We start from the raw sequence: 25,707 nt of genomic DNA, 5'->3' as shown, positions 1-25,707 counted from the left end.
GCTCGCGCCCGTCTCCTCCGCGTTCAAACCGGCCCCGCCCGCCTGCCCGGGACCACGTCACTCGCACGCTACGCGCTCGCGTCACGCCTACGTCACGGCGGTTATAGCGAGCGCCGCTCGGCGGCTCGGGGACGAGCTCCCCGCGAAGGGGGCGGGGGGGCCCCGTTGCCAGGGGGCGGGGACAGCCGCTGCGTCGCCGCGGCGGGGCTCCACCCACCACGCCTGGGATTGGTGGCGGCTCTTGGCCCCGCCCCCGGGGCGGCCCCGCCATTCGCACGCGCCGTGAGCTAGGCCCCGCCCCTCAGCTCCCGCTGCCCCCGCTCGGCTGGGGCTCGGCCGGCGTCCCCTGAGGCGCCCGGTTCCCGCCGCGGCGCCCTCCGAGGGGCGCAGGGCCGCGAGCGAGGCCACCGCGGCCGCGCCGGGAGCCTGGCAGGGCCCCGGGCCCCAGACCCGCCCGGCCCCGGCCTAGGACCGGGCGCTGTGGCCGCGGCCGCCCCGTGGGAGTGCCTCCCTTGAGGGAGCGTGCGGGCCACGCGGCCGCGTAGCCGTTAAAAACCGTTAAACGGCTGAGCCACCGGGCCTCGAGGCGCCCCCGCCCCCTTCCTCCCGGCCTGCGCCGGGCTGACAGCGCTGGAGGGGCCTGGGTGCCCCCGCTGCAGCCCCCGGCAGCACAGAAGGGCTCCTTAGGCCTCCGCGACACCCACCACAGCGGCGGGGCTGCAGCCCGGGATAACGGCCCTGCCCGGCAGCTGCGGCGACCCCCCGGCGAGGCTCGCGGGCCAGGCCAGCTGGCGAGCCGGTTCTGCTTGATCATTTTTTCCCCCCAAGAATAATAAATAATGTCCAGTCATACAGAAATACTGATTTTTAATTAGACAGTGATAAATGGTAAACTCTAGACATGGATCCATTTTCTTTCCCATATGGAAATCAGTAAACTGTTTTAGACAAGGCACAGTTTTAAGTTTTTCATACTTTGGTACTGGGCTCCCAATACAAAAAGTAGATGAAACATTTGTTAACAAAACAACAATACAAATTCCTTTGATTTTTTAAAAGATTGTATAAAAACCCATGAAACTTTCAACATCAAAATCCTTACCCTAAAAAAATAGCACCAGGGAGAGTTACACGCCTTTAAAAATTATTAAAAAGGCATTTCTGAAATCTCTCTCTCCTTACAACATTTTTATAAACACATAATAAACGGCAGCTCTTACAGGGAAAAATATTTCAAGGAAGACTTGTCTACTACAATTTTTATCACATAAGCTTAATGCCAAGACAATTATTCCTTTTATCTTTGTTTACTTTCTCAAAGTCCTTTTTTTTCTTCTATTTTTCTTTTGATCTGACAGGAAAAGATGTGAAGAAGATGCCATTGAGCAGAGAATATGTATTAACCTGGTTTTGAGAAATAAAATTGTCATGGGGTAGAAAGATGGAGGGGGCCGCTGTCATTTCCCAGGGYGGCGGACCCGAAGGCCTCGCCATCGGCAGCTCCTTCCCCCACGGCTGATCGTGGTCGGGGAATGCCGAGCCTCCCGCTCGCAGCTCCCTGCGGCTACAGGGACCAGGAAACGGGGATGGTAAACTAGGGCCGGGCTGAGGCATTAGTGTTTTGATTCAGGTGCGGGTCCAGCGTTTGGCTGGAGGTCCACCAGGTCCCAAGCCAGTGGACGCACGACCGACGCTTTCCAAGTGCCGCCGGCACCGGCACAACGGACCCCCTTGGTCCTCCGCGTCAGCCGGGCAGGTCACGGGGGCGAGATGACTAAAGGTGGTGATGGCTTGCTACTGTCCCTGAGCAGCCTGCAAAGAATTGCAGATGCTAGCAGGGACCGAGGAGACTGCTTGGCTTTCTCACCAGCTTTTTCTAAATTAAGGCTTGCTCAAATGTGTGTCAGTTGGGAACGCCTTAGCGGAAGACTTTCAGGAATAACCGCCAGGAAGGATCAAGGAAAATAAGCCTTTAAACTTTTCCTGGGTTTCCTTTCCTGCCAATTCCTGAGTGCAGCTTGGTTTGGAGACCAAGAGAAGACGGGGGGCAGGCAGCTTCCCCCAGCAGAGGGTGGGAAGAGGGGGTRGGGGGTGGAAAACTGCATAAAAACAGCTCCACAGAGGGAGGAGTGGAAAATGGGAGGCTCCCTCTCTGCTGGGGACACCACCACCTTCCACCGCCCAGGCAGGAGATGCAAGAGGGTCCCTACTTGTCAAAGAGAGGTAGAAGGAGCCGGGAGAGAAGCTCTCATTTCCCACTGACGCTTCCTGGCACATGCCATAAACACCTGGCGAGGCAGTCTGGGATCGGGCAGAGCACCGACCCAGTTGGCACAACAGTGGTTTGCAAATGCTTAATTTTGAGAATGCACCTAAGTACTCTGCCAACTTGAGGCTACAGTTTGTAGTGAAGAGTAGAGGTAGGGGAGGACGCAGGGACGGCGGGTGAACATCCTGAACTGCTTCAGTGCATTGAAAGGTGCATTGGAGTTAAAGAGTTCCTGGAGGCGGCTGCCAGGACTGCAGCCGCTCCCTACGGAAAACCGAGCTTTGACAGGGGGAGTCCTGCCGCACGCACACATCTCCCCCGGCACTGGGATAGGTACAGCGTGCCAAGGACGCCCCACGCTGCTAGCTAGGTCGCTTTGGGACCGGGGCTGGGCTTTTCCCTGCCGGGGAACCTGCATCAGAACTAACGCACTGGYACTACCGGTGGGTCACTGACGTTTTGAGGGGCTGCATTTTAAAGACAACGTTGGCCGCTGCACTATCCTTCCCGCTCCTGCAGCACGTTCATTTGGAAACGAACGGCAGGAGAACGTTTTCCTTTGCGGACACCAGAACCCAAATCCTGCATGCTCTTGGAGTACTGTTTAACCTTTCAAATCACTCAGCGGTATTTTTAAATGTAAGGAAAAACTTTAAATGCTTTAAAAAGGAAGTAGTGAATATTTGTAAACTACAGCCAAACTTATAAAACAATATTTCTTTAGTTCTAACTAGAAGAGTAATTCTATCACCTCACAGTTCAGTTTCAGCTACATTCAGGTCTAGGAATCTCCACATTCTTATGTAATGCCTTAAAGCAGCAATAGACGTTAAACAACAAAATCAAAGTTTAACAAAAAAGTCTTAAAAAAAAAAAAGATTTGGTTTCTGTATCCTGCATGTTCAGTGTATGTAACCTGACCAGGGTCCTTTACACCTGCTGCTACAGTTTTGGGTTTTTTAGCAGTTGTTTCAAGAGAGGTTTTGTTTGTTTAAGAAAARCATCGTTTCTCTGTAGTTCGAGTCTGTTTGCAGCACCCCAGCAGCTGCCTCCACACTCACTGCTCAGCAAGTTGTAGCTTTTCAGCTCTTAGTTAAAATGAAATACTTAATGCTCTGGAGAAGATGTCTCGTCTCATCAGCTATGCATACAGCTTCCTGTGCTGGGCAATTAAAGCTCTTTTGTCCATCATTTTCTAAGTATCACTGTCGTTAGTCCCTTTAAAGAGAAGTTACCCTACCCGGTTCTTTGGTTAAAGACATTTCCTAAGCTCTCCCTGCGGGGCCACGCTCCTTCCCGCAGCACGTGGCCGGGGAGGGATGGTTTCRAGGAAGTGGCGGAGCTTGCGGGAGGTCGGGGCTGTCTGTCCGTCCCTCTCCCGCAAAGGCAGTGGAGCTCTGCATCTTTACCAGAGAGACAAGGCAAGCTCTGCTCGCTATTCGCAGGCGAAGTAATCCTTGAGCGGGGAAAAGAGGTGCCGGATGACGGGGACGCTCCAGGATCTCCCGAGCACCTTCTGGCGAGCGCCGCGGCCGATGTTGGAGACGTCCGTGTAGTGGAGGGGGAAGCCGAAGATCCTGCAGGGAGAGGGCAACAGGAGACGCTCGGCTGCGGGAGAGGCTCCCGGCGCCGCGGCCCCCTCCATCCTCCCTGTCCCTCGGGCAAGGCTGGCCGGCGGCTCGGGGCTGCGCAGAGCCAGCTCCCGCCTCCTCGTCCGCAGGGGCTCGGCGCCACGGAGCGGCCCCGAGGGCCCCGTCCCCGTCCATCCATCGTGCCCGCCAGCCCGCGGTCTCGCCAYGGCTCTTTTCAGGCAGCACGGCCTCCGCCAGCGCATGCGGCAGGGCAAGACACGGCCGCTCTGCCCATCCGCACGTCCACGCCGCGGCTCTGCTGGACCCAGCGCTCCCCGTCAGCTCTCCAAGCTCCTTTCCTTTTGGGGCAGCCAATGGACACATACCACTTTCCATCAGAAGCCCTCAAAGCACTAGGCAAAGGCGATACTGTCATTAGGCAAAGGCGACACTGTCCCTTTTTACAGGCATAGAAACCGAGGCACAGAGAAAGCAGCAGACTTGCCCACGCTCATCAAGAGGCAACGACAGAACGGGGAGGAAATTCCTAATCTCCTAAAGCCCAGCACTTGCAGAGCCAGGTAGCCTGAAAAATCATCCACACACTAATCTGTGGAAAAATATCCACTCAGCAGATCTCCCCATATGACTTAACATTTGCAAATGGGGACCAAGCGCCCCAGCCCAGCTCTGCAGACCGAAGCCAGGACACTGTCAAGCTCGGGATGTGACCCATCCAGCGGGAATCCAAGGGAGGAATGAAGGAATCCGGCACTGCACCTGCCAACCCGGAGAAATCTATATGCGGCAAGTATGTGCACATGCCTCCCTCCGTCGCAGCGGGAGTCAGATGTGCATGTGACCAGGAGGACAGCGAGCGGTCCTGGTTCCTCAGGGCACCAAGAGCAGCATGTTCGTTTGCAAAAATTAACCAGCAAGAATACTAAAACTTGATATTAAGGCTCTGGAGTCTGCTAATGTTAAATTGCACTAATATTCTCTGTATTGTGCCCCCAGGCAGCAAGGAGCATGGACAAGAGATGTTGTTTTACACCCCCATCCAGGGCTGCTGCTTCTATGATCTTAGTTTTTGAGCCTTACTGATCTGAAAAGATAATCTCTCGCACCTAAGGTGTGGTCAGGGGCTCTTCTCCCWCTGAAGTGCCCTGCCGTGTAGCCCATCAGATGAAACACAGCAAGCGTGCCGTGCTTCCCTGAAATATGGTAATGTATTCATCTTACTGATGGCCTCTTGTATAAACTACCACAGCTTTCCTACTGAAATACAAGTAACTACAGCAGATTGCTTGTCTCAAAGGCTGGAACAGAAGTGTCAAATACCAGAGATTCGCTGCTCAAGTCAGAAGGCAGGTGTCAGAGGAACCAGAAGCGCTGACTTCCCCTGAACTGCAGGGCAGTCACATCCCACTGTCACATCCCACCAGCACGTGCAGCAACGAATTCCCCTGGGACACACCTCAACCGAGCTCAGATTTCCCAGTTAAAGGGGGATGCTGGACGGGGATTAAGAACCTGGCACGCTGGCCCTATTTTAAAATTGCACTAGGAAAATAAAAGGAAAAGCTAAAGGGAAGAGCCACCAATAAGCTCTCAGCCTGGAATCAGCACTAGCATCGAACACTATCAAGTAAAAAACAAGCACGGCATATCTAAAGACGATAGAAAATCCCTCCTTCCAGCTTTGTGCATCAGGGCAGCCTAATGCAGGCTCTGGGCTTGTCCAAAGTCAATAAATCATTCTCAYTGAGTCACTGCCAAGTTGTTGGAGGTCATTTGCCATAAGCCCACACCCTCCTGCCCGCTCCCACCTCCTCCTCCCAGGATAAGCGCAAGGGCCTTTCACCTCAGGGCCTCACCCTTCGAGTCACCRAAAACGTAATAAACTTTATGAGTCTCCTATAGGCAAAAGCCCCAGTCGCTCGCTGCTCCCCCGAGCGCAGCTTGAGCCTGTGGCTCTGCCTGATCACCCTCGGTTTAGCCCAAGCCTTGCCAGCCCAGCTCACCTCCCTAACTTGGAGCACCACAAACCGACGTCCTTCGTGAGACCTGGGAGCTGCAGGCTTCTCCCCTGCTTGCTTGGGTTGGATTTTGCCATTAGGGTTTGCACTTTTCTCAACTGAAGAGTAAAACAAGAGCGAAGCGAACCTAAGCGGCAGTCGGAGGAAATGGGAGCGAGGGCTCTCCGTGGGGGCGGCCCCCAGGAACAGCCGATGACCAACGATGGCCATCAAGCAGGTCCTGCATGCCAGCACCAGCTTTCGAATTAACATATGCAACGGATGCCAGCGATGGAGTGGGCAACCCTGGCCCCATCAGCTCCCAAGGAAGTGGCTGAACTCACAAAAGAAGGTTTAAAAATATATATATACACACATGTGTGCATGAGTGTGTGTATTGGGGAAATACAGTCAGTAATTTTATCTAGGCACTTTTGGCCAAGACTGACATGATTAAATGTATCTCGCAATTTATGTCTACTGAAGGGACAGTCTGAGGACATTGAGGAGGAGGAAGAACGTAGCAGGGTTTGTGCTCTCCAGCAAGGCCGTTGCCACGAGCACGCCTCTCCCAAAATGCCTGGCTCTCTCCAAATGCTTGGCTCATGGCCTTTGCTGCTCTTCAGGATCAACGTACATAAATGCAACTGTCCCGCGAAACACGAGACGGAAACCCAAGCACCAGCTATCTCCTCAGATCAAGCCCATGGCTCAGAGAAGGTCTCCTGGGAGCGAGGACGAGGAAGTGTGGGACCACAGAGAAATGCCTGGTCCTGGAGATGGTGGAGTCACCGGGACGGGTACCTGGACAGCGTCCCTGGTGGGAGGTCCCACCTCAGGGGGGGGCACAGCGTTTTGGGAGGAAACACCACAAAGTGCTGGAGCTCTGACACCCATCTCTATCCACAAAGACAAGAAAACCAGACTTCCCAGGACCTCGCATCGGGCTCTTACCCGCTCGGAGACAACGGCGCGCGCGTGCCCCGTTCGCTTGCCGTGCGCCAGCCGTGCCGCCACCACGAGCCCGCGAGGGGTTCGCCGGCTCGGCCGGGCACCGCGACACGAGAACCACCACGAGTCACTCCGCATCCGCAAAACGGACCAAAGAACRCACCACCATCACTTCTTCTTCTCTCCCCCACCCCCTCCTCAAGCCTTTGGTTACAGCTCCCCTAAGTCCCTGGCAATTTTACCGCTATTCAGCATACTTCTATTAATAAACGGCAGAGCTGGCCTCGTTAATTAGCCGTTCTTCACAGAGGCATGTTCTAAACGGGGACGCGCATCGGTGCCCTCGACAGCTTTCGTGGCAACRCGTTCAGAGGCGCCCTGCAGCCGGCGGCGTCCCTCCGCGCCTGCCTCTGCCGAAAGCGGCGCAAAGGCACCTCGGRGAGCGTTGCCCCGGCTGCTTTACCTTTACCTTACCGAGAGCCCTCGAGTCATCGCCTTGCTTCTCCCCTTAGCTACAGTCAGATGAAAGTGCAAGTGCCGTTTCAAACGGCRGGACATGACAAAGGCTCAGTAATTGCTACTTAACTTTCAAATACCTGGACGCCTCTGTCTCAGCTTTAATTAGTTTTAACTCCTAAAAAAATACTGGCAATTTAAGCATAAACAAGCCAAAATATTTAAAACGAGCCTGCGTTTATCAGCCGAGGCTTTAGCTGCGTGAAAACTTCATCTTTCATTGCAAGCACGTTTTGCGCGCAGGACTGCTCGTAATCTAATTTTACTTCACTCCCAGCCCTTCTGCTGCGTGTTGCCTTGCGTTCAAAGCAAGGGGTGGGCCAGGTCTGGAGGAACGCGGGGCCTCCCCGCCGCACGCAGGGCACCGGCTCCRGGAGCTCGTTCGGATTCATCCCGGGCAAATCTACCCGCCCACCCGAGCCGGGGGCACGGCGCTGCCATGCAGGACCCTGCGCACGCGGGCCTTTGCCCGGGCCATCTGCATCTTAAACAGGGGCCAGGGCACACGTGCACCTCCAGGCACRGCACCGCCAGGGAACCTCGGCTCCCTGCAGCGGTTTTGCCCTCGAGGAGCACGCGCATTCGCTGGGGGCTGAGCGCTGCTCGCACGCACGTCCGCCCCTCGCAGCGAGCCGTGCCAGACGCGCTGCAAAGCGGCCTGGGCAAGTCCAATTACTCTTCACTCCACAGGCTTCAGGTTTGGGGGCAGGGAACTCATCTACATTTTTTCCAGATTGTCATCACTGCTCATTAGTAAGCGCATTAGCATCAAAACACCATCACAGGGAAATCGCACCGTGTGGGAACTGCAGCCCTTCGGCTCTCAGGGGCTGCGCTTAGGGCCAAGGAGGAAAGAGCTGCACGAGCACCACAGAGCAAAACAAAACCACAGCAAAAGATTACCTGTTCATCCCCGGTAGGTTGCCCCAGAAATAGCGTGCTCTGTGGGCAGCTGATATCTTGATAGCGTCAATCATAACCGGGTTACACTGCGGTCCGAGAGAGAAAGAGAAAAAAATAACTAGGGTAGTTGGTGCAAGACGAGTCTTTTGCCGAGACCTTCCTCGCGCAGCGGAGCAGGACCTGRCGCGTGCTCCCGTGCAGGGGCGGCAGGGCCCCAGCCGATCCCTCTCCAGCAGGGACGGACGTTCTCTGCTGCACTGCAGAGAGTTTAAAAAAAAAAAACTCAGCAAATCCTTCCCTAATGATTTAGCCCAAACGAACCCTTGTTCCAGCCTGACCTGCTACGTGGGCTCTCGGGCAATAGCCATGACCAACAGGTCACCAAAAGCACAGCGATTTCTCCGGGCCACGACCGGAGCTGCTGACCTCGGGGCAGACTCTGCAGCACRGACTAGGAAGCTGCGGTGGGTGTTACTACCGAAACCAGAGCTTCTTCTTGGTTACCACAGAATTAAACTTGCTTTCCAGGCCCTTACCACCCTCTCCTTAGAAATAACAGCGCGTTTGCTCTGAAGAACAGAAGCTTTCTGCGAGGCTGGAAATAATCTCACCCTGGAGAAGCAGGGATCGGGAGCTAACGTGCCGAGGGTCAGCGGGGATCCCGCAGCACAGGCGAGATGAAAAAGCTGCTTCCTAGCGAGTGCATCAGGCAGGGGATTCTCCAGCGTTGGGGCYGCATGAAACCCCCGGCCGTACCCTCGCCGCCCTAGCAGATTGCTCCCAGGCCTCTCCCCGCAGCTATCCCTACCTCCAGAAACCGAGAAATGTCCCTCTTGTCGTTGACTCTCATGGCCACCACGTTCTCAAACATCCAGAAGAAGGGCCGCTCCTCTCCCGCCTTGGGACGAGCGTAGTTCAGGAGATGGTAAAACTCAAAGAACAGCCTGCCGGTTCCTTCTGCAGGGCAGGAAGGCAACGCGGCATCAGGACCCGCCGCGGCGCCGCGCGGGGCTCCGTGAGCGCAGCGGGGCGAGGGCCCCGGCGGTCCCACCGGCAAGGGGGCGAGGGGCCTGTTTGCAGAGCTCCCCGTGCAAACCCACCTCCCTGCCGTGGTCCCTCCGGTCCGGCGGGGTCCGGCCCTCGTGGTCCGGCCGGTGCCCGTCCTCCCCGGAGAGCACCAGAAACGCGGCGGAGACAGCCTGCRTTTTGCAGATGTCACCCCCATGGCTAGGGCAGCCACCGCCAGCGTGGAGCGGGGTCTTGCATCGTTCCCCTGGACACGGAGGTGGCCCCACACCCGTTCCAGCACCCGAGGGGTACCCAGCGCCGCYGGCGACAGCGCAGCCTTACCGTACAGACCCTTCCTGGCAGGGCTCACGATGGAAATATCGTTGCAGGGGCTTCCGCCGATCACCAAGTCGAAGGGACCCCACTCTTCGATCTAGAGCACAGCGACGGACCCAGTCAGGAGGCGCCACGCAGCCCGGTCTCTGCCCGCCGGCAAGGGGCAGGGGCTGCAGCAGGGGCTCGTTCGCTCCCGGCGCCTCCGTGTCTCACGGCGGGGGGGGGGCCGCAGCGATTTYGACCCGCGTGCCCCGGCCCTCCCGCGGGAAGCGGCGCTCACGTTTCTCTTGGTTATGTTCCTGACGTCGTGCACGTAGGTGATGTTGCCTTCGTGCCGCATGGTCCCCACGGCGATGGGGTCCTCGCAGATCTCCGAGGCGATGTACTTCTCCACTTTAATGCCCAAGTCCTTCAGCACCAGGTAGCCTGCCAAGAGACACAAAACRAGGTCTGCGGTGGCACCGCTCTGCTCAGCCTTCCAGTCTCCTTCGCAAGCACACAAGACCGATTTTGCCACTCTTGCTTGACCTAGGCGGGTACGGCCAAAGGCCGTTTTTAGATGAGCAGAATACGYGTTTTGGACCTCTCTCCTCCAGGCAATTTTCAGAGAGGCATCCAAAAAACCACAGCTTTGCTTTGCTCCCAGGAAGCAGAACGTCAACGCTGAGCGAACTGGAGTCAAACCAGTTGCCCCGAAATACTGAGACCAGCTTAAAAACGCTCGCACAGCTCTCACTGCTCAGTGAGACCGGCCACCTGAGCAGGCGCTCAGCACGGCAAGAACGTCTGGGAGCCCCGTTCCCGCACGCTCCGCCGGCGCCTCCTCCGCAGCCCGCTGTCCAGCGGGAAGGAGAGCGCTTCCTGGGCTCCCTCGGCCCTTCTCACCGGGCTTGCAGAGATGCCTTTGAGGCCACAGAGCTGCTCATCGCTGACAGCCGGTACCGCCGCACCGTCGGGACGGTGCTCCGAGCGCCTCACCTGTCGCTATGCCGTCGAATAAAGACAGCACCCTGATAGGCCTCCTCTTCGCGGGTGGGACCGCCGGGTAGATCTTGGGTGCATCCTGCAACGAGAGACAGCGATGAAGCCTTGGCTCCTCCTGCAGCCGTCTTCCCCCCTCCGAGCAGTGCTGCGACGCTCTGCAAGGCCAGCGCAAACCTCAGCTCTACGGGCCCCTCTCCRCCTTCGGGAGGGCGCCGGGCACCCGTAAAGAGCCCAGCGGCCTCGGGGACGGGCACGTGGGGACAAGCAAGGCGAGACAAGGCGGAGGGCTGAGGGGTTTTGTGCGGCTCCCCCCCGCCTGCGGCCCTTACGTATTCCTGTCCTTTGTCGCTGGTGAAGAAGTCCTGCAGGCGGACGTTCCAGTCCTGCCGGCGCTGCAGGACCCCGTAGCTCCGCTGCGGCTGGCACATGTAGCAGTTCCAGGGCTCTTGCTCCTTCGCCTTTGCCGACGTCCCTCGCCCCACCAGGACCTCCAGGCACTCGACGCAGAAGCACCTGCCCAAACCGCAGCGCCTCGTGCTCCTCACCCCCAAACCCCTCCAGCCCCTTTGAGCCACCCCTGGGACCCCCGCTCCYTCCCCGGCCCCRTTTTGCAGGAAAGGTGCATTTCCCRGACATCCCGCRCGGCCGGGTGCCAGCGCAGTGCCCCGCGCACGCAGCGCCTGCTCTGGCTCCGGCTCCGGCACGACTCCAAGCCCGGCGGCTGGGAGAGGGCGCGGAGGAGCGGAGGCGGTGGCGGGGCCCACCTGCAGCAGCTGGCGTTGCTGCAGAGCAGCAGCTCCTTGCCTTCGCAGCACACCGTGCAGTACGACTGGTAGCCGTCCTCGTCGTACATGTAGAAGAGCTCCAGGAATCTATCCTGGCGAGGAGGAAGCGGGAGTCAGYGCGGCCGCTCCTGCCTCCCTCCTGCCCTCGCTGCGCAGCCGCGTCCCGCCAGCGGCGGCGGTGCAAAGCACCCCGGGGTGCCTGCACCCCCCCGCTCTCCTCCGGAGMCGCCCCCATCCCATCCCGGCGGCGCTTACCCTGCAGGTCTGGCAGAGCCCCCCCTCGAAGAGCGGGTGGAAGGTGGCCGGGTTCCTCCTGCCGCAGGACAGGCAGCTCTCTGTGCGGAGAGAGCAGAGCCGCGCTCGCCCCAGCTGCCTCCCCTCCGCGGCAGCCGGGCGCCGCTTGGGCTCTAGGGATGCGCCCGGCGGTCACGTCCGGGATGCGCCGGAACAGCGACTGGGAGCACCCAGGGTGAACGGGCTAAACCTAGGAGCGCAGCGCTCCCCCCTGCCCCGCCGCCGGACCACAGGCTGGAAAAGGCGGAAACCTTTTCTCTAAAGCGTTTGCAGGTCCAGGGCTCAGCTGGGGCTCTCCCAGGGGTCAGGCCCCACGGGGAAGACCTGCACAGCGGCCCCTTCCCCTAAAACCAAATGCCGGCCCAGCAGTCTGCGGTGCTTTCCCCGATTCCGCAGGGTGTATTTAAACAGGGAGACCAATTATTTTTGTCGAGTGCTGTACCCAGGCGCAAGCGTTAGCCCAGATCTTCTGTCAAGAGAGAACAGACAATAATTACCTTCGAGACTCCCACTGTTGTTCGTAACTTCAGAGACCATTTGCTCTTTATAAAAAAAAAAAAAAACACACAGATTTATTCATTCCTTAGCGTAACAAACTTCAAATGTAGGCTAGCTACGACTGCCCTATTTCTTGCATTAAAACAGATGCAGCTTGGCTGAGCGCTACATGGAGAAGGTAGACCACTGCATAGGTGCAGTTAATACTAAAGAGAACGACGGTGGCGGCCCAGACACGTGAGCCAGGGAAGGAGCAATAGAGCTACCCGCACCTTGGCACAAACCCTGCCTGCGTGGATGCGCACATCGGGGCAGCGCCGTCGCAGCCGGCGCGTGTGCAGTGCATTCGGACACGGGAAGGCGTTGGGGAGGACGGTGCACGGAGGACCGCGTGCGCATGCATGTGATGCACGCGCCGGAGAGGGGCGGCTGTGAGGGGTACGCACCGACCGCTCCGCTGCGCTCCCGTTTGCAATGCTCCGGCAAGCGGATCGTTTCCGAGCTGAGCAGTTAATGAAGCTCAGCTCATGGCCCTGCACCTCGCAGTTTGGTTTGCTGGGGTCCTTAAGGCACAAACYGCCACGTCTGCTCCCGCGACTGGGGCGCAGCCAGAGCATCCCTCCTCCGTGTTCCCTCTTTGGTGCTGCCTCGACCTGAAGCTATTTCCTCTCTCCCAGCGGTTTCTTCTCGTGCTTTTCACACGTGCGGGGCCGGGCCCCCGCCGCTGCCCCCAGCTCTCGCACCCCGTTACCTCGGGTCTGATCCTCCTCCGCCCGCTGCTCCTTGCCGTTGTTGCAGGGGTTGGTCTTTAGCCTCTTGGTGGGGGGACACTGCTCGAGGGGCAGCACCTCCTCCGTGCCGTTCCGCAGGGCGCCGTTCTCTGCAAGAGCAACGCGGGGCCGTGGGGGCCAGCCCGGGGCGCGCGGGGACCGCTCCTTCGGAGTCCCACCGCGGCCCTTCTCGGCTGYCCTGCAGCCTCCTCCTCCCGCGCGGCACAAGGGCACCGGCGCAGAATCCCCCTTTCTGCTTTCTCCTTCTCATCCTACACGTAAGTAAGCGCCCTCACGCCCCATGCCACAACCGCTCCAGGCTGGCAAAGACCACGAGGAAAAGACCTAGCCAGAGCCTGCACACACACCGCAAAATAGTTCCTTGGAGCTGGGAAGTTTCTTTGCCCCTCTCCAAAGGGGGGGCTGCGTTCCCCCTGCTCTTCCCCAAACCCGCGGTCCCCGAGGGGCCRCGGATCGCGTTGGTTTGCAGGTGCGATGGTTCCGAGGCCCCAGACAGGTGCTTTACCCCGGCCTTTTGCTAAGCCGCTCCTGGGGAGCTCCATCCCGGATAGAGTGAAGARCAGAGGGGCGGCCCGGCCGGGCACGCTGCCACCGCGGAGCACGAGCTGGCTCGGCCAGGTGGGCACAGCTGGCAGGGAGGGAGCGTGGTGGCCCGCTGCCCAGGCCAGCTCCATTGCCCAGCTCATAAAACCATCAAACCTGGTATTTTAGGTGGTTTCAGTCCCTTGAAGCCTAAGGGTTTGAAGCCGGTGAGCGCCCAGTCGATCATGGGCTTCAGCTGCTCCTCCAGAGACTCCCCGGGGGCGGATGCAAAAGTCTTCCCCGAGCGGCTCCTYGCGACCTGTCCGCAAGAGAGGAGAAGCAGATGTGGCTCAGAAAACCTCCGCGGGACCCTGTGCCACCGGGGACCCCGAGGCCGGGCAGCAGCTCCCCGTCGGTCAAGAGCAAGCCAAGAGCAGGCAGAAGATGTCCCTGGGGGTTGCAGTGCGCTAAGCCGGAGCGCAGTGCATCRCCCGCGGGGGGATCAGCTCCGCGCCGAGGACAAAGCACGTCCGTCATCAGCACGGCTGCTCCCGGATCACGCTGCCRGGCAGCTGCAGCGCTGCCGCCAGTCAGAGCCCGGCTCCGACCTCCGCCACACCGGCAATTCCTGGAGCAGCGAGGCTCCGGAGCCGCGGCCAAGCTGCTCCCCATCCCCCTGGGAATGCAGCAGAGTCTGGCCCCAGGTCTGCGCATGGAAACAGTCCCGGCAGGGATGGAGCGTTTTCCTGCAGATGTCTGTCCACGTAACGCCAGCGAGGCGATACGGATGGGAACAGCGATTAATGCCGGATGGTGGCATCAGCCTCTCGCCGATAGCTCTCAAAATGCTTTGCGCACGTTATCCAGCGCCGCCCAAACACGGAGCAAAGCCCAGCCACGCGCGCAGCGGAGCGGGAAGCRCTGGCCCCAACCGGCTCCGCACAGCAGGGCAGGCCCAGCCTTCGGGCCAAGGCACCTCTTCCACCCCGGCTGCTTCCCCCGCTTCCCTCGGTTTGCGTCCTAACCGCCCCTAAAGCCCAGCTCCGCTCTCCAGTTACCTCCAGGGCATGGTATACGGCTCGCCGATAGGAGACCAGCTTATTGAAAGTGGAAGAGTTGAAATGCTGCCTAAACGCCATCAGTCCCACCAGCTTGTCCGCAGAAACCTGGGAGAGAGTGATAAATGCTTAATAACGGCTGCTAAGCAGCACGTCTTGCTTCAGGATCCGCGCACGCTTTGCAGAAGGATCGTCATCTCCGACGTCCCCGTGGAGCTGGGCTGAGCYGCAGCACCTCCCGAGGGAGGGCGAGACAGGGCGCCCGGGACTCGTCCCGCTTGGCCAGCCCGAGAGTCGACAGCAGAACCAGGGAGAAAACCCCGGATCCAGACGCCAGCCCCCCGTGGAAGATGTCGCCCCCTCGTTAACGCTGCCGAAGAGACGGATGCTAGTGGACAAAACAGAAATGCGTCCCCACGGCTGCCTGGGTCCTCATGCCCACAGACAGTCTCGCACCCTGCCCTGGTTCCGGGTCGTCTTTCTCCATGGAAAAGCCCTGCCTAGACGCGGCAGCCAGCTCTCCATGCCCTCCACCGCCGTGGTCTGTGCCACGGTCACGGGACATGCTCAGCCACAGGCTGGAAAGACGGTTTTGGCACAGGTTGGCCTTCCAAAGGGGGGGGTCTCGCGGCCCAGGAGCGACGCCTGCGGCCGGCACCTGCTCCGGCAGCGTGTGAACAGGGCTCCCGACTAAACGCGAGGGCTCCGCAGCCCCCGTTCTCTGCAGCAAGAACCAGCACCAGCAGCGCCTGCAGGCACCCTGCACGCGCCAGGGGCTCGCCAGACCTTTGTGCCGGCGCATCCGCCAACGACGGGCTTTTTGCACCCTCTGCTGGGCGCCCGCACCTCTGCCAGCACGGCCGCGCGGCACCGGCACCGGCTGCATCGCAAGGTGCTCGGCGCGGCGCCCGGCCCTGCTTGCACGCAGGTGAGGGGATCTTCACGCCCCGGGCGTGTAATTCCCGGCCGGGCAGCGCGGCACGGCGCGGAGCCACGCTGATCGGCTGCRTCCCCAAGCCTCTCTCCTCCCCGCACCAGGCGGGTTTTGAAGCCCTCTGCCCTTCGCAGAGACCTCGGAGGCCGACGGGAGAAACCTGGAAAACCTGCACCGATTCCTCCCGTCTTTGCAGCCGCCTCTTCCCTCAGCTAACGCYGACCAGGCGGGCGAAACGGCGCGGAGGAAGAGCCGGGGGGTCTCCTCCGGCTCCGAGCAGCTCCGCACCGGGTGCAGGCAGGGCAGCCTCAGGCCTTACCTCCGAGAACTTCCCGTCTCCGAACCACTGCACCCACCGCATGCCGGAGACAGCCTGGCGCTTGGAGGTGGCTCTGTAGGAGACGACGATCGCGGGCCACCAAGAGAAACCTTTGATCTTCCCCCACACGAGCTCCCCGATTCCAAACTCCTTCCCATCCTGAAAGCCAAAGGGGACGACACAAGTGAGCCACGAGCACGCGCCACGTTTCGCCAGAGCTCCCGCGCGGCAAAGCCCGGGAACGGTGCGGCACAGGGGAACTGGCAGGAGCCGGGACCCCTGCGCCCACCTCCGCGCAACGGCGCGCTCAAAGCTGCAACCTCCTTCCTCCAAGGCTCGGCACAAAGCTCTCCCGGACTTTTAAACGCGAGCAAGGCCGGGGCCCCACGTCATACTGAACGCTGGCTCCCAGCCACCGTATCGCACAACGCGTTCAGAAATCCCGGGGAAAGTCTGCGCCTTGCCAGTTTTGCAGGGAGCCGGGCGCCCGGCGCATCAGCACGCCAAGCATGCCATGTCCTGCACGGCAGCCCGGCCGGGCGGGCTGGCATCAGCGCCTGCCACGTGCCCGCTCCTGCCTGCGCCCGGGTGCCGCAAGCACTGGGAAGCCTTTCCCTGCATGCGAACAAAGCCCAGTCTGGGAAGCTCCCGTTTGCACGAAAAGGACCTGCCGCCCCGGTGACGGGAGCTGGCAAGGCGCTGCCTGGAAGTTCTCCCACCTCTCCTCACCCTCTGCCTGGAAGAGCTTGGCTCACCGCACGCTGCTCCGCAGCCGCGGCGCACAGCCCAGGGCGCGGAGCCGCGGTGCGGAAGGGTGCGGGAAGGCCCAGCCCGGGATGCTGCACGCCCTGCCTTGCCGCAGGGAAGAGCTTCTCGCCCTGGGATCGTTCCCGGAGCCGACTGGGTTGGTCCCTGCTGCGGTAAAGGCTTCACAGCACGGCATGTGCAAATAAGCTCGGCACGTGCAAATAAGCTCGTCCGGCTGCGCCCCCGGGGCAGGGCACCCACCCTCGTCTCATTCCCACAGAGCAGAACAGAAAACAAGGCAGGACAAAAAAAGAAACAGGGGARCTGGGAATTTAGACACGACCGTGCCGAGGGCCTCCGAGTTGTGCCCTGCCTCTCCAAGGGGCGGATTAAGGGAGACCCCGCTGACGCCTTCCCCCTCCGCGACCCTCCGCGGCACTCGGGAAGGCGTCCTCGCGGCAGGAGGGAGGGAGTCACCTCCGCGGGCAGAACCCTCCTGCCCAGCTTCGTTCTGCAATTAGGCACCTAATTACGCAGCGAAATGCAATTGCCCAACTCCTGGGAGTCTCCGGCCCTGCCCTGCCGCCCCGCGGGCAGTGAGTCACTCCCGTCTGYGGGTCCAGCAACGTCTTTCCTCTTCAGCATCTCCCGAGAGAAACGCTCCGGCACATGCAACCGCCTGTCTCCGTGGGGCACGGTTCCCGGGCGGGCGCGTGCCACGCGCGTGCTTCCCGGCGGGGCCGTGGCTCGGCACCACCACGCGCCGCGCAGGCAGGCTGCGGCTCGGCAGGGGCCGCGGAGGCCGGTCGGGAGCGGGGATCCCGGGGAGGCGGCGCTGACCCAACCGCGCTGGCGGAGAGCCTGCGGGAGCGCGGCTGGGGAGTGGGGAAGGAGGAGAAGCAAATCCAGGTGAGGACTCCAAGGCTGCCCTGAGCCAACGAGCCAGGAATGCCCGCTCCTGCCCTGCACCTTCCCAGGACGCCGGATCTCCGTGTGCTCAGGGGGGTTTGCCGAGCGCCAGCCGCCGCTCCGCCGTACCTGGTATTCCGGCGCTATCCCCGGGTCCCTGCTCTCCGGGTCTCTGCTCTCGGGCTCCTCGGCCAGGAGCTCGGCGGCGCTGTTCTGGCCCTCCTGGGAGCTGCTCCCAGAAATCGTGCTGCTGCTCTGGGAGGAGTCCTGGGAATCGTCTTCCGTGAGGTCGATGGTGGGGGCCTGGATGGACACGGCTGTTCGCCTCTTGGAGCTCTGCGGGGCAGGAGGGAGCAGAGCGTCAACGCCCGCCGAAAACGGAGAGAAAAGGGCCCAAAAGGCGGAGGAGACCCGTCCCGCATGAGCCTGCCCCGTCCCGTCACCCTCTGGCCCGGGATCGGGGAGCGAGGAGAGGGCAGGCGGCGCCAGTGGCTGGGAAAGGGGCGCCCGGAGGCCGAGGTTTCGGCAGGCTCCTGGCCAGGGACAGGCTGGCCAGGGGCGGCCCGGCTGGGAGCACCGGGGACCGCGCTGCCGAGGCAGAGGAAGGGGAGCACCACTGGACCGCTTGCTCTTCCCTTTTCCCCTTCCCAGCTCATCCCAAGCAGTCAGAACTGCTCCCAGAACTGCTAGGGAGCAGGGGCTCTGAGCAGCATCCCCCCACCTCGCAGGTGGGGAAACCGAGGCACGGCCCCGGCCCTCACCCGCGCCGGAGCCGGCAGCTCCTTGAAGCTCTCCACGCTGCTCCCCTCCTTGATCTTCATCTCGTGCCGGGTCTGYCCCGCCTGGAAGATGAGGCGCACGGGCGGCTTCTGCCTCAGGCTGCTCTCCCAGCCGGCGCTGCCCCGCGGCCGCACCTGCAGCACGGGAAGGGAAGGAAGGGAAGGGAAGGATGGGTCTCGGTGGCGCAGCCCTGTGCCGGACACGGGCCGCTGCCAGCAGCCGCGGAGGCGCTGGAGGCACCAGAAGCAGCAGCCGCGGCCCCAGCTGTGCGCGGGAAAACGCGGCGGCACGCCAGGCGATTCCYGCGGCACCGCGCCGGGAGGCGGCACGGCACGTGCCGGGAGCTGCTGAAACCCGCTTCGGCGCCCGGAGGCCGCGTGCACCCTTCCCGCATCCTCCTTGCCAAGAGCTGCGGCGCGGCGGGGCGCCGGGAGCCGCGGAGGCGAGGAGCTGCCCCCGCACCCCAGCACTGCGGGCTCCCGCGCGCCGGCCCCGCGGCGGCGCCCAGGGCCRCTTTCCCCTGCGGTTTGCGGCAGCCGCAGTTTACAAAACAGCCTGAACCAGGCACATTTCCTGCATCCGGCGTCGCCGAGTGTGAAAATGAAATGAGGTTGGTGTAGCGGCCTGCTCCTAAGCGAACGGCCCCCGAAAACAACACGCCGGGAAAGCGAGTTTGCCCCAACTGAGTTTTCAGCTCTTGCTCTTGGAAGCTGCAGAGTCACAGGCAGACCTCCAACCTTGGGGTTTTATTTCAAAGTCAAAGCAATAAAAACAGAAGCCAAAAATGCTCCCAGACACTGGAGGTTTGTCAACCCAGCTAATAAAAAAAAAAAAAAAAAAAAGGAGGGTGGTGGGGGCAAAACTGGGATCCAGCGCTCACAGCTGCTGAAACCAGGCCACCCTGATGGTGGGAGACACGAGATGTTTCAGTCCATCAATGCAGCCAAACCTTCTTGAAGAAAATATCGATATTAGTAAGAATTACAAAGTAAAAATTACTAGATCGTTACAACACATAGCGGGCATAGCTGCACTATAGACTACACCCTCCTGCTGCTGCACAAGCACAAAAATTAAAAAWGAAAACAAATATTAAACTTATAAGTGAAAATTGCATCCTCCATTGAAACATTGCCCCCAGCACCCAGCGCGGGAGCCACCCCGGAGGTGACTCGCTCTGACACAAGCGGGACGAGCCGCATCTTGCAAACGAGCCGCCCTTCCACGGCGGCCTCCGCGAAAGCCCACGGGCTGCAAATCGCCCCCGGCGCCCGCCGCCAGAGCCTCGAGGGGGGCACTCACCTCCTGAGCCTCCGCGAGGGTGAGCGGCCAGGGCAGGTCCTCCTTGGAGAGGTCGCCCTTGCTCATCCTCTTGTTCCTGAGCGACGGCAATCCCAGGTTCCCAGCATCTGCGGGAGGAAAAGTCAAAGCGGGCTCACCCTCAGCAAGCCATTCTGGCCGTGTCTCACTATGCCTCTGCACGCGACTCCGCTCAGAGGAGCAAGTCTTGATTTGAACAAGAGACTGAAACCTCATCTTGGAGAAATGTGGCTGAGAGCGAAGAAAAATGGTTATCTTCGAACCTCCCCATCGCGGGACTGCTGACACAGGCAGTCCCAAAATCACATCTCCAGCAAATCACAGACTTGCTCTAAAGACTGCAAGGGGTTTTAATAGGAAGTGTGGGGCTTGCTCTCTTTTTTTTTTTTTTAAACCTTTTTGTTTCAGAGAGCCTAGAGGAATAACGAAACCATACGCCTGCTATTCAGGTCCTGTCATCAATTCATTCAAAGCACTTTATGAAAGAGGCAAGTTCTGTCGTCTGCAAGCGCAGACTCACTGCAGCAGACCAGCGCTTGGCAAAGAGCAGAACGTGTCTTCCTGAATCCTTCCTGAACCTCAAGGTCCAAAGGCCAAAGTCAACCTCCAGTCATGGACCCACCACGCTTTGTTTCAGCTTACTGCAGCTGGAGATCTTCCTATAATCTCATGAACCAAGGAACCAAGGACCAAGACTTGGGGAACATAACGAGAGCATCACAAGACCCGTGACACAACCCCTCAAGCTGGCAGCTCTCCTCGTGTGTGTAGCGATTCCTCCTCTGCCCCCTTGCTCTTGGCGTGGTTAATGAAATGAGTAAGGGGCAGAGCCAGCCTCACATGTGATGCAGCGTGGCACAGGGTTTCCATAACAGCATCTGTTGCCRTTATGTTATTATATTTTCTTAAATAATAACATAATGGCAACAGATGCTGTTACGGATGAGCAACTYGCATTGTTGCCTTGGACTTACGGCCAGCAGAAGTTTGTGGTTTAGGGTGTGAATTTAAGCAGCACTAATGAAATACATTATCTTCACCAAATGCCAGAACMCAAAGTACCCCTGCCGTGTCGCCTGGACCTGCTCCGAGCCAACTCCGGCAGCAAAACTCCCGCAGTCTTCAGCACGCAGAGGGAGAGTTTCTCTTTACACCCCACCAAGCCTCCACTYGCTCCTCAGTGCAACGGTCCCTCAGGCTGGAGGTGCCACGGAGAGCAGAAAGCCAGCGGAGTTGCGCCCGCGCGGCCGTCGGGAGGGCAGCCGGAAACCCTGGCCCCGCTCCGGCACGGCAAGGCAAGGCTCACCTGGAGCATCGGGCTTCCCGTTTGCTTCCAGAACAAGGGAAGGTTTGTCCTTAGCAGGATCGGTGCAGTCTCCGTTGATGAGGATCAGCTCTGCCCTGCAGTCTGCCTCCTCCCTGCCGTGGTTCTTGTCCTTTTTCATGCTGGCCTATGCGAGCAATAAGCAGAAAGGAAATTTAGCCACCCAGAAAGCCCCAGGAAAGGCTAACCGGATTGCCAAAGCTACTCAAGCAAGCCACAGCTGACCATTCCCTCTCCTAAAGCACCCAGGGAAGCAAACACCAGGGTCGGGGCTGGGTAGGTACCGTGTGCTAACGGGAACCTGGACACGGCCTTCCCGCAAACGGGGCCCTAAAGATTCACCGGCTTCAGCGAACGAAGGTCCTGGGCTCAAACCTGCTTGTTCATCCCTGAGGGAAACAGGACGTTTCTCCAAGGACTCTGCACACGTGGCAGGACAGGCTCCCCCAGTACGACCCAGAAAGCGCTCTTAGACTTTAACTCAGCCCAGCCTAACTCCCGTGGAGTCAGTCGTGGCCGGGGACCCCTTCCAGAAGGAGCTGCAGTTCTCCGCCACCCAGGATCAACAGGAGACACTTCTACTAGCAGGGACGTTGCTCCCCAAAGCCTCACCGGCCGCTTGCCCCACCACGCTCCCGCCGATGCCCTGCAAAGCTCCAGCTGGCCGCGGCTGAGCTGTCACAGCCACACCGAGACGCTGCAGACGGGCCGGCACGCGGGGCAAAGTCCCGTCGCCCGCCGCAAGTTCAGCTGCCCCGACGGCCAAAGGGGTCAGGCTGCACCGGGCACCGAGCGAGAGATGCAGCATCCGTCCTGGGAGATGGGAGACCTCTCCAAGGAGGACCGCGCCGGCCGAGCCACAGACCCCCACGAGCATCCTCCACCGCCGCGCAGGCCCCCACCGCGGGCGGCTCTGGGAGTGTCCAAACGCCCCGATTTGCGGGCGTTTGCACAGAGGTCAGGCGCTCGGGTGCTGCTCTTCGCACACGACCAGCAGCCCTCCGCAGCGGTTCAGCTGCCGGTAACGCCTCGAGCGGCCGCGGCTCTGCTCCCAGGGGGAAGCCAAAAGCTCCTGGGAGTTTCTTGGACAAACTTCTCTGCAGACAGACGGAGCCCAGAAAAGCAAGGTAGGAACGAGCAGAAGTCAAGAGACATTTCCAGGCCTTCCTACTGCTCAAACCTCTCCCTCACCCCCTGCCCGGGGGAAGGCGGATGCTGCACAGGCAGGAGACATGGGGCACGCCTGCGCCCGGATGCTCCTGCTCCCCCCGGTGCCTCCCGCGATCCTGTTTTCGGAAGTGGAAGCTCCCAGACTCTCCCAGTGGCACGGCACCCTGGGCGACGCTCACCGAACTGCCTCATTGCCGGGCGCTGGGTCTGTGCTGCAACTTGCCCCGTCTCCAGCGCAGTTATTTCAGCAGCACTTAGCTCAAGCAGCAGGTTTCGAGGGCCATTAAGCGCCTACGGAGCAACCAGGGAAACAGGGTTTCTGCCCCTCTGAGGCCCTAGCAGGGCCGGAAAGCCGGCACTCTGGGAGCGGGCTCCGGGCACGGCTGCCCCTTCCTGGGCTCGGCTCAGCCTGGAGACGCCCTGCTCGCTCGCAGCGTTGGCTCCGACCGGCTCCCGAACAATTGGGATTTCTGCTCTCGCATCGCCTGTCAGCGCCTCTCTCAAACAAAGACCAGCCGGGGTTTAATGCTTTCAATGCAGGAGGGCAGCGTTAAAACGCTGGTAAAATCCCAACGCAAAGGAAAACAGGTGTCCAGGCGCCACCTTTGCGGGTGCCGGGCCGGGTGCGCGTCCCCCCTCCGCAGTAGCACGTGTCCCCTTAACAAAGGGACGAGCGGCGGAGAAACGGCAGGAGAGCTCAGCAAACCCCTACAGCTGCCTGCAGCAATCCCACCGCTCCAGCACATCTGCTCCCAGGCCCAGCGAACAATTCCTGGGAGCTGCCCAGACTCGCCGGATCCCCCCGGCGGCTGACGGCTGCCCTGGCTCGGCTCGGCTCGGGGAGGCCTGCTGCCACGGGGGCTGCTCCCTCCCCGGCCCCGCACGCGCGGGGCCCTTCTGCGACGCCGCAGAGGAGCGGCGCGGCATCAACGGGAGGGATGCTGCCACTCTCGAGAACAGCGGCGAGCAGGGCACGCTGCTTCCCCCAAGCAGCGGCGCGGGCGAAGGACGGGGACACCTCTGGGAAGCACGTCTTGGGAAAGAGGTGGCCAGCAGACATCCACAAGAACAGCAGCTTTAGGAGGAGCGACAAGGGAAGGGACACGCTACGGACATGGGGTTTGTCCAGCTCCAGGGAGGACGCGGCGCCAGRCACAGCCACCTCCAGACCCTGCACCCTGCAGAACATCTGCGCCCGCAAAGCCGCGCTGAGACCTTCGGAGTGATTTTGCATTCAGCCCTCGGTCAGGGCCTGCTCGGGGACCTCAGCCCAGGAGGGCCACAATTTGCACCTCGAAACTCCTCCATTACAAATCCGCAGCAGACGACCAGGGCGCTTCCCCCCAGCCAGCTCGGCTGCTGGCCACGGCCACGCCGCGAGCCCATGGCAAGCAGCCGAGCAGGCCACCGCGCTGCCGCGACAGCCGAGCACAGCCCAGGAGAGCAAGAGCAAGCAAGGTGGTGGGGAGGGCAGCACGGGGGGTCGTGCTCCCATCCCACCCCGCTGGAAAAGCGACTCTTGCAGCTGTCCTGCAGGACATGTAACCAGGACTCTGAGAGCATCTGACGGGCCAAGCTTAGCTTTGCCATGCACTTAGGGAGCTCTGGCTTCAAAAACAATTTTTTTTACTGTTTGGTTGGGGAAAAAAAAAAACCTCACTTTGATTGGAAGTAACCGTTCTGTTGCAGAGCTGGAAACCCCCCCCACACCAAGGCTCTGCCCATCCAGGAGATGAACCCAGCACATGGGCGCAAGGACAGACGTTTCAGAACACCAGGTGCATGCAGGACCTGCAGCGCATGCGCATGCAGGAGCAGAAGTGCTTGCTGCCTGCACTTCTCCAGTCGCACCACCCGAGAACGCCTCCAAAAGGACATCCCATCACCACCTTCTGATACGCAAGCGGAAAAGGAAGGGTATTGCAGAGCCCGGACTGTGTAAAGCTACCTAAACTCAGCCAGCCAGATTGCAATATCCATCCCTTTTCTTATTACTGCAGGCATCTGCACCTAGGAATGAAGCTGCATCCTCCAAACTGTCCTGCCTGGTGGAGAAGAGGGCAGTGCACCCCGTCAGCCCGCCGGGGAGCTCCCGCAGGACGGGCTCCCACACGACCAGCCTCAGCACCTTCTGCTCAAGAGCAAGGCGCGTTCTTTGTCCTTGCCTCCCCTCCCAGAAACACACACCAGCGTGTGCACACAGGGCACTAAGAAAATAATAAGAAACAGAGCACTCCCCTCGCATGCTTCTCGCTCACGGCGGGAGGAGGAAAACAGCACAACAGTGTTTGCACTGCTTAATGCACTGCAAATACACCGACATACACCGCAGCAATACATGTCATAGAAGAACAAAATAACCCAGATTTCCAGCTCTGGTGTTTAAAGGTCCCCAAGAAGTTGGCTCTCGCTGCAGCCCACGACGCTCTGCCTCGGTGACCAGGCCATTCCCTGCAGCTAGACCCCACCAAAACAATGAACCCGCTGACTTCGGATCCCGCCCTAGTTTTGCAATACCAGTTTCTTTAAGGTTTGCCAAACTGGGTAAAGACCACGCCATAACATTAACTGCTTCGAGAGCCTCTCGGCTGGAGGGGGACTCTCGGGTCCCTGCCTGGCCAAGCCGGCTGGCCGCCCCGGTGCAGGCAGAGCCTCTGCCCTCACCTGCGGCCGGGCTGTGCCTCCAGCCCCAGCTGGCCCCTGGGACTAGCGCAGCTCCCCGGCCTGGCCCGGGGCTGGTTTCAGTTTTCCTTCTTGAGAAAACAAGAATTGCCCTTATCAGGTCCGTTTCCCCAGGAGGTGGAGAGATTGCAAGGGAGACAGCCGGACTTTGCCTCCAGACACGGGGCACGCATATCAAAAGGCTGGAGGGAAGCATTTTACGTGATGGCTGGGATGGCAGCCATCACCCAAGCCCTGTTTGAATAACAAAAAGAAATAAAGGCCCCCGATGGCTGGAGTAGCTCCCTCCAGCCCCAGCTCCCGCCGACGGCTCTGGGCTATCACGCACACAAATGGCCTTTAACTCGCCCCAAAACTGAGCATTTCCCTCTAATCCTGGAAAGAAAAGAGTTGCTGGGCTGGCAATTTAATAAGAAAGGGAACCCATTCTGGCAGATATGCTCATTAAAAAGGCCGGTCTTTTCCCTCCCCTGCCCGTTTCCTGTGTCTGGCCCCTCTCCTGGCTAATTCCCTCCGTCTCGGCAGTCCCGGGCTCCAGCACTTCCCTCCATTTTCCCCCCGTTTCCTTTCCTGCCCTCCCTGCCCTGCTCCGCTCCCCCGCGGCAGCGCTGCAGCCCCTTTGTGGCCACCCCTCCCCGGTCCAGCACATTAGCCACTTGCGTTCAGTAAAGCTTGGATGAAAGAAAAGAAACAAAAAACAAACCGGCCCCTCCTCTCCCAGTGAAGACCAGGCCTGAGAAGTCTCCTGGGCAGCCACCATCACAGCCAGCCGCTGCTCCAGCCGCTCTAGGCTCTTTACCATGCTCATCTCGGTCACATCCACAGCTCTCCCCGCAGCGCGCTCAGTGCTGTCACCGCCACGCCGGCTCTCCCCAAATCGCTGCCCAGGTAAGTCCCCAGCGTGGAGAGGCCCCGGCTCCCTGGGGCGTCCGGGGCCGAGGCTGCCCGCGGGCAGGGCGCCGGTCCACGGGCAGCGTGTCGGCTCCACCGTCGCGCAGGTGGGACGTGCTCAGCAGAA

The 25,707-nt window shown here is 60.3% G+C and overlaps 1 protein-coding gene across 1 annotated transcript; it reads right to left on the bottom strand.

The window, feature by feature from the left end:
* Positions 1-911: 911 nt before the first annotated feature.
* On the bottom strand, positions 912-25,497 carry DNMT3B (DNA methyltransferase 3 beta). Its single transcript, XM_026084735.1, has 19 exons — positions 25,393-25,497; positions 20,820-20,964; positions 19,496-19,602; positions 18,175-18,327; positions 17,543-17,749; positions 15,758-15,916; positions 14,505-14,612; positions 13,624-13,765; positions 12,885-13,013; positions 12,133-12,177; positions 11,597-11,676; positions 11,321-11,433; positions 10,886-11,069; positions 10,551-10,635; positions 9,853-9,998; positions 9,579-9,669; positions 9,037-9,185; positions 8,229-8,314; positions 912-3,846 (listed from the first exon to the last, which is right to left on the bottom strand). Exons 1-19 carry the CDS (start codon positions 25,495-25,497, stop codon positions 3,705-3,707), a joined length of 2,376 nt encoding a protein of 791 aa, XP_025940520.1. The 3' UTR covers positions 912-3,704.
* Between the last annotated feature and the right edge of the window lie 210 nt (positions 25,498-25,707).

This window comes from Apteryx rowi, unplaced genomic scaffold (genome assembly GCF_003343035.1).
Source record: "Apteryx rowi isolate R43461 unplaced genomic scaffold, aptRow1 scaffold_0, whole genome shotgun sequence".
Classification (NCBI taxonomy): Eukaryota; Metazoa; Chordata; class Aves; order Apterygiformes; family Apterygidae; genus Apteryx; species Apteryx rowi.
The sequence above is the reverse complement of the archived record's forward strand: the minus strand, read 5'-3'. Positions and strand labels throughout refer to the sequence as shown.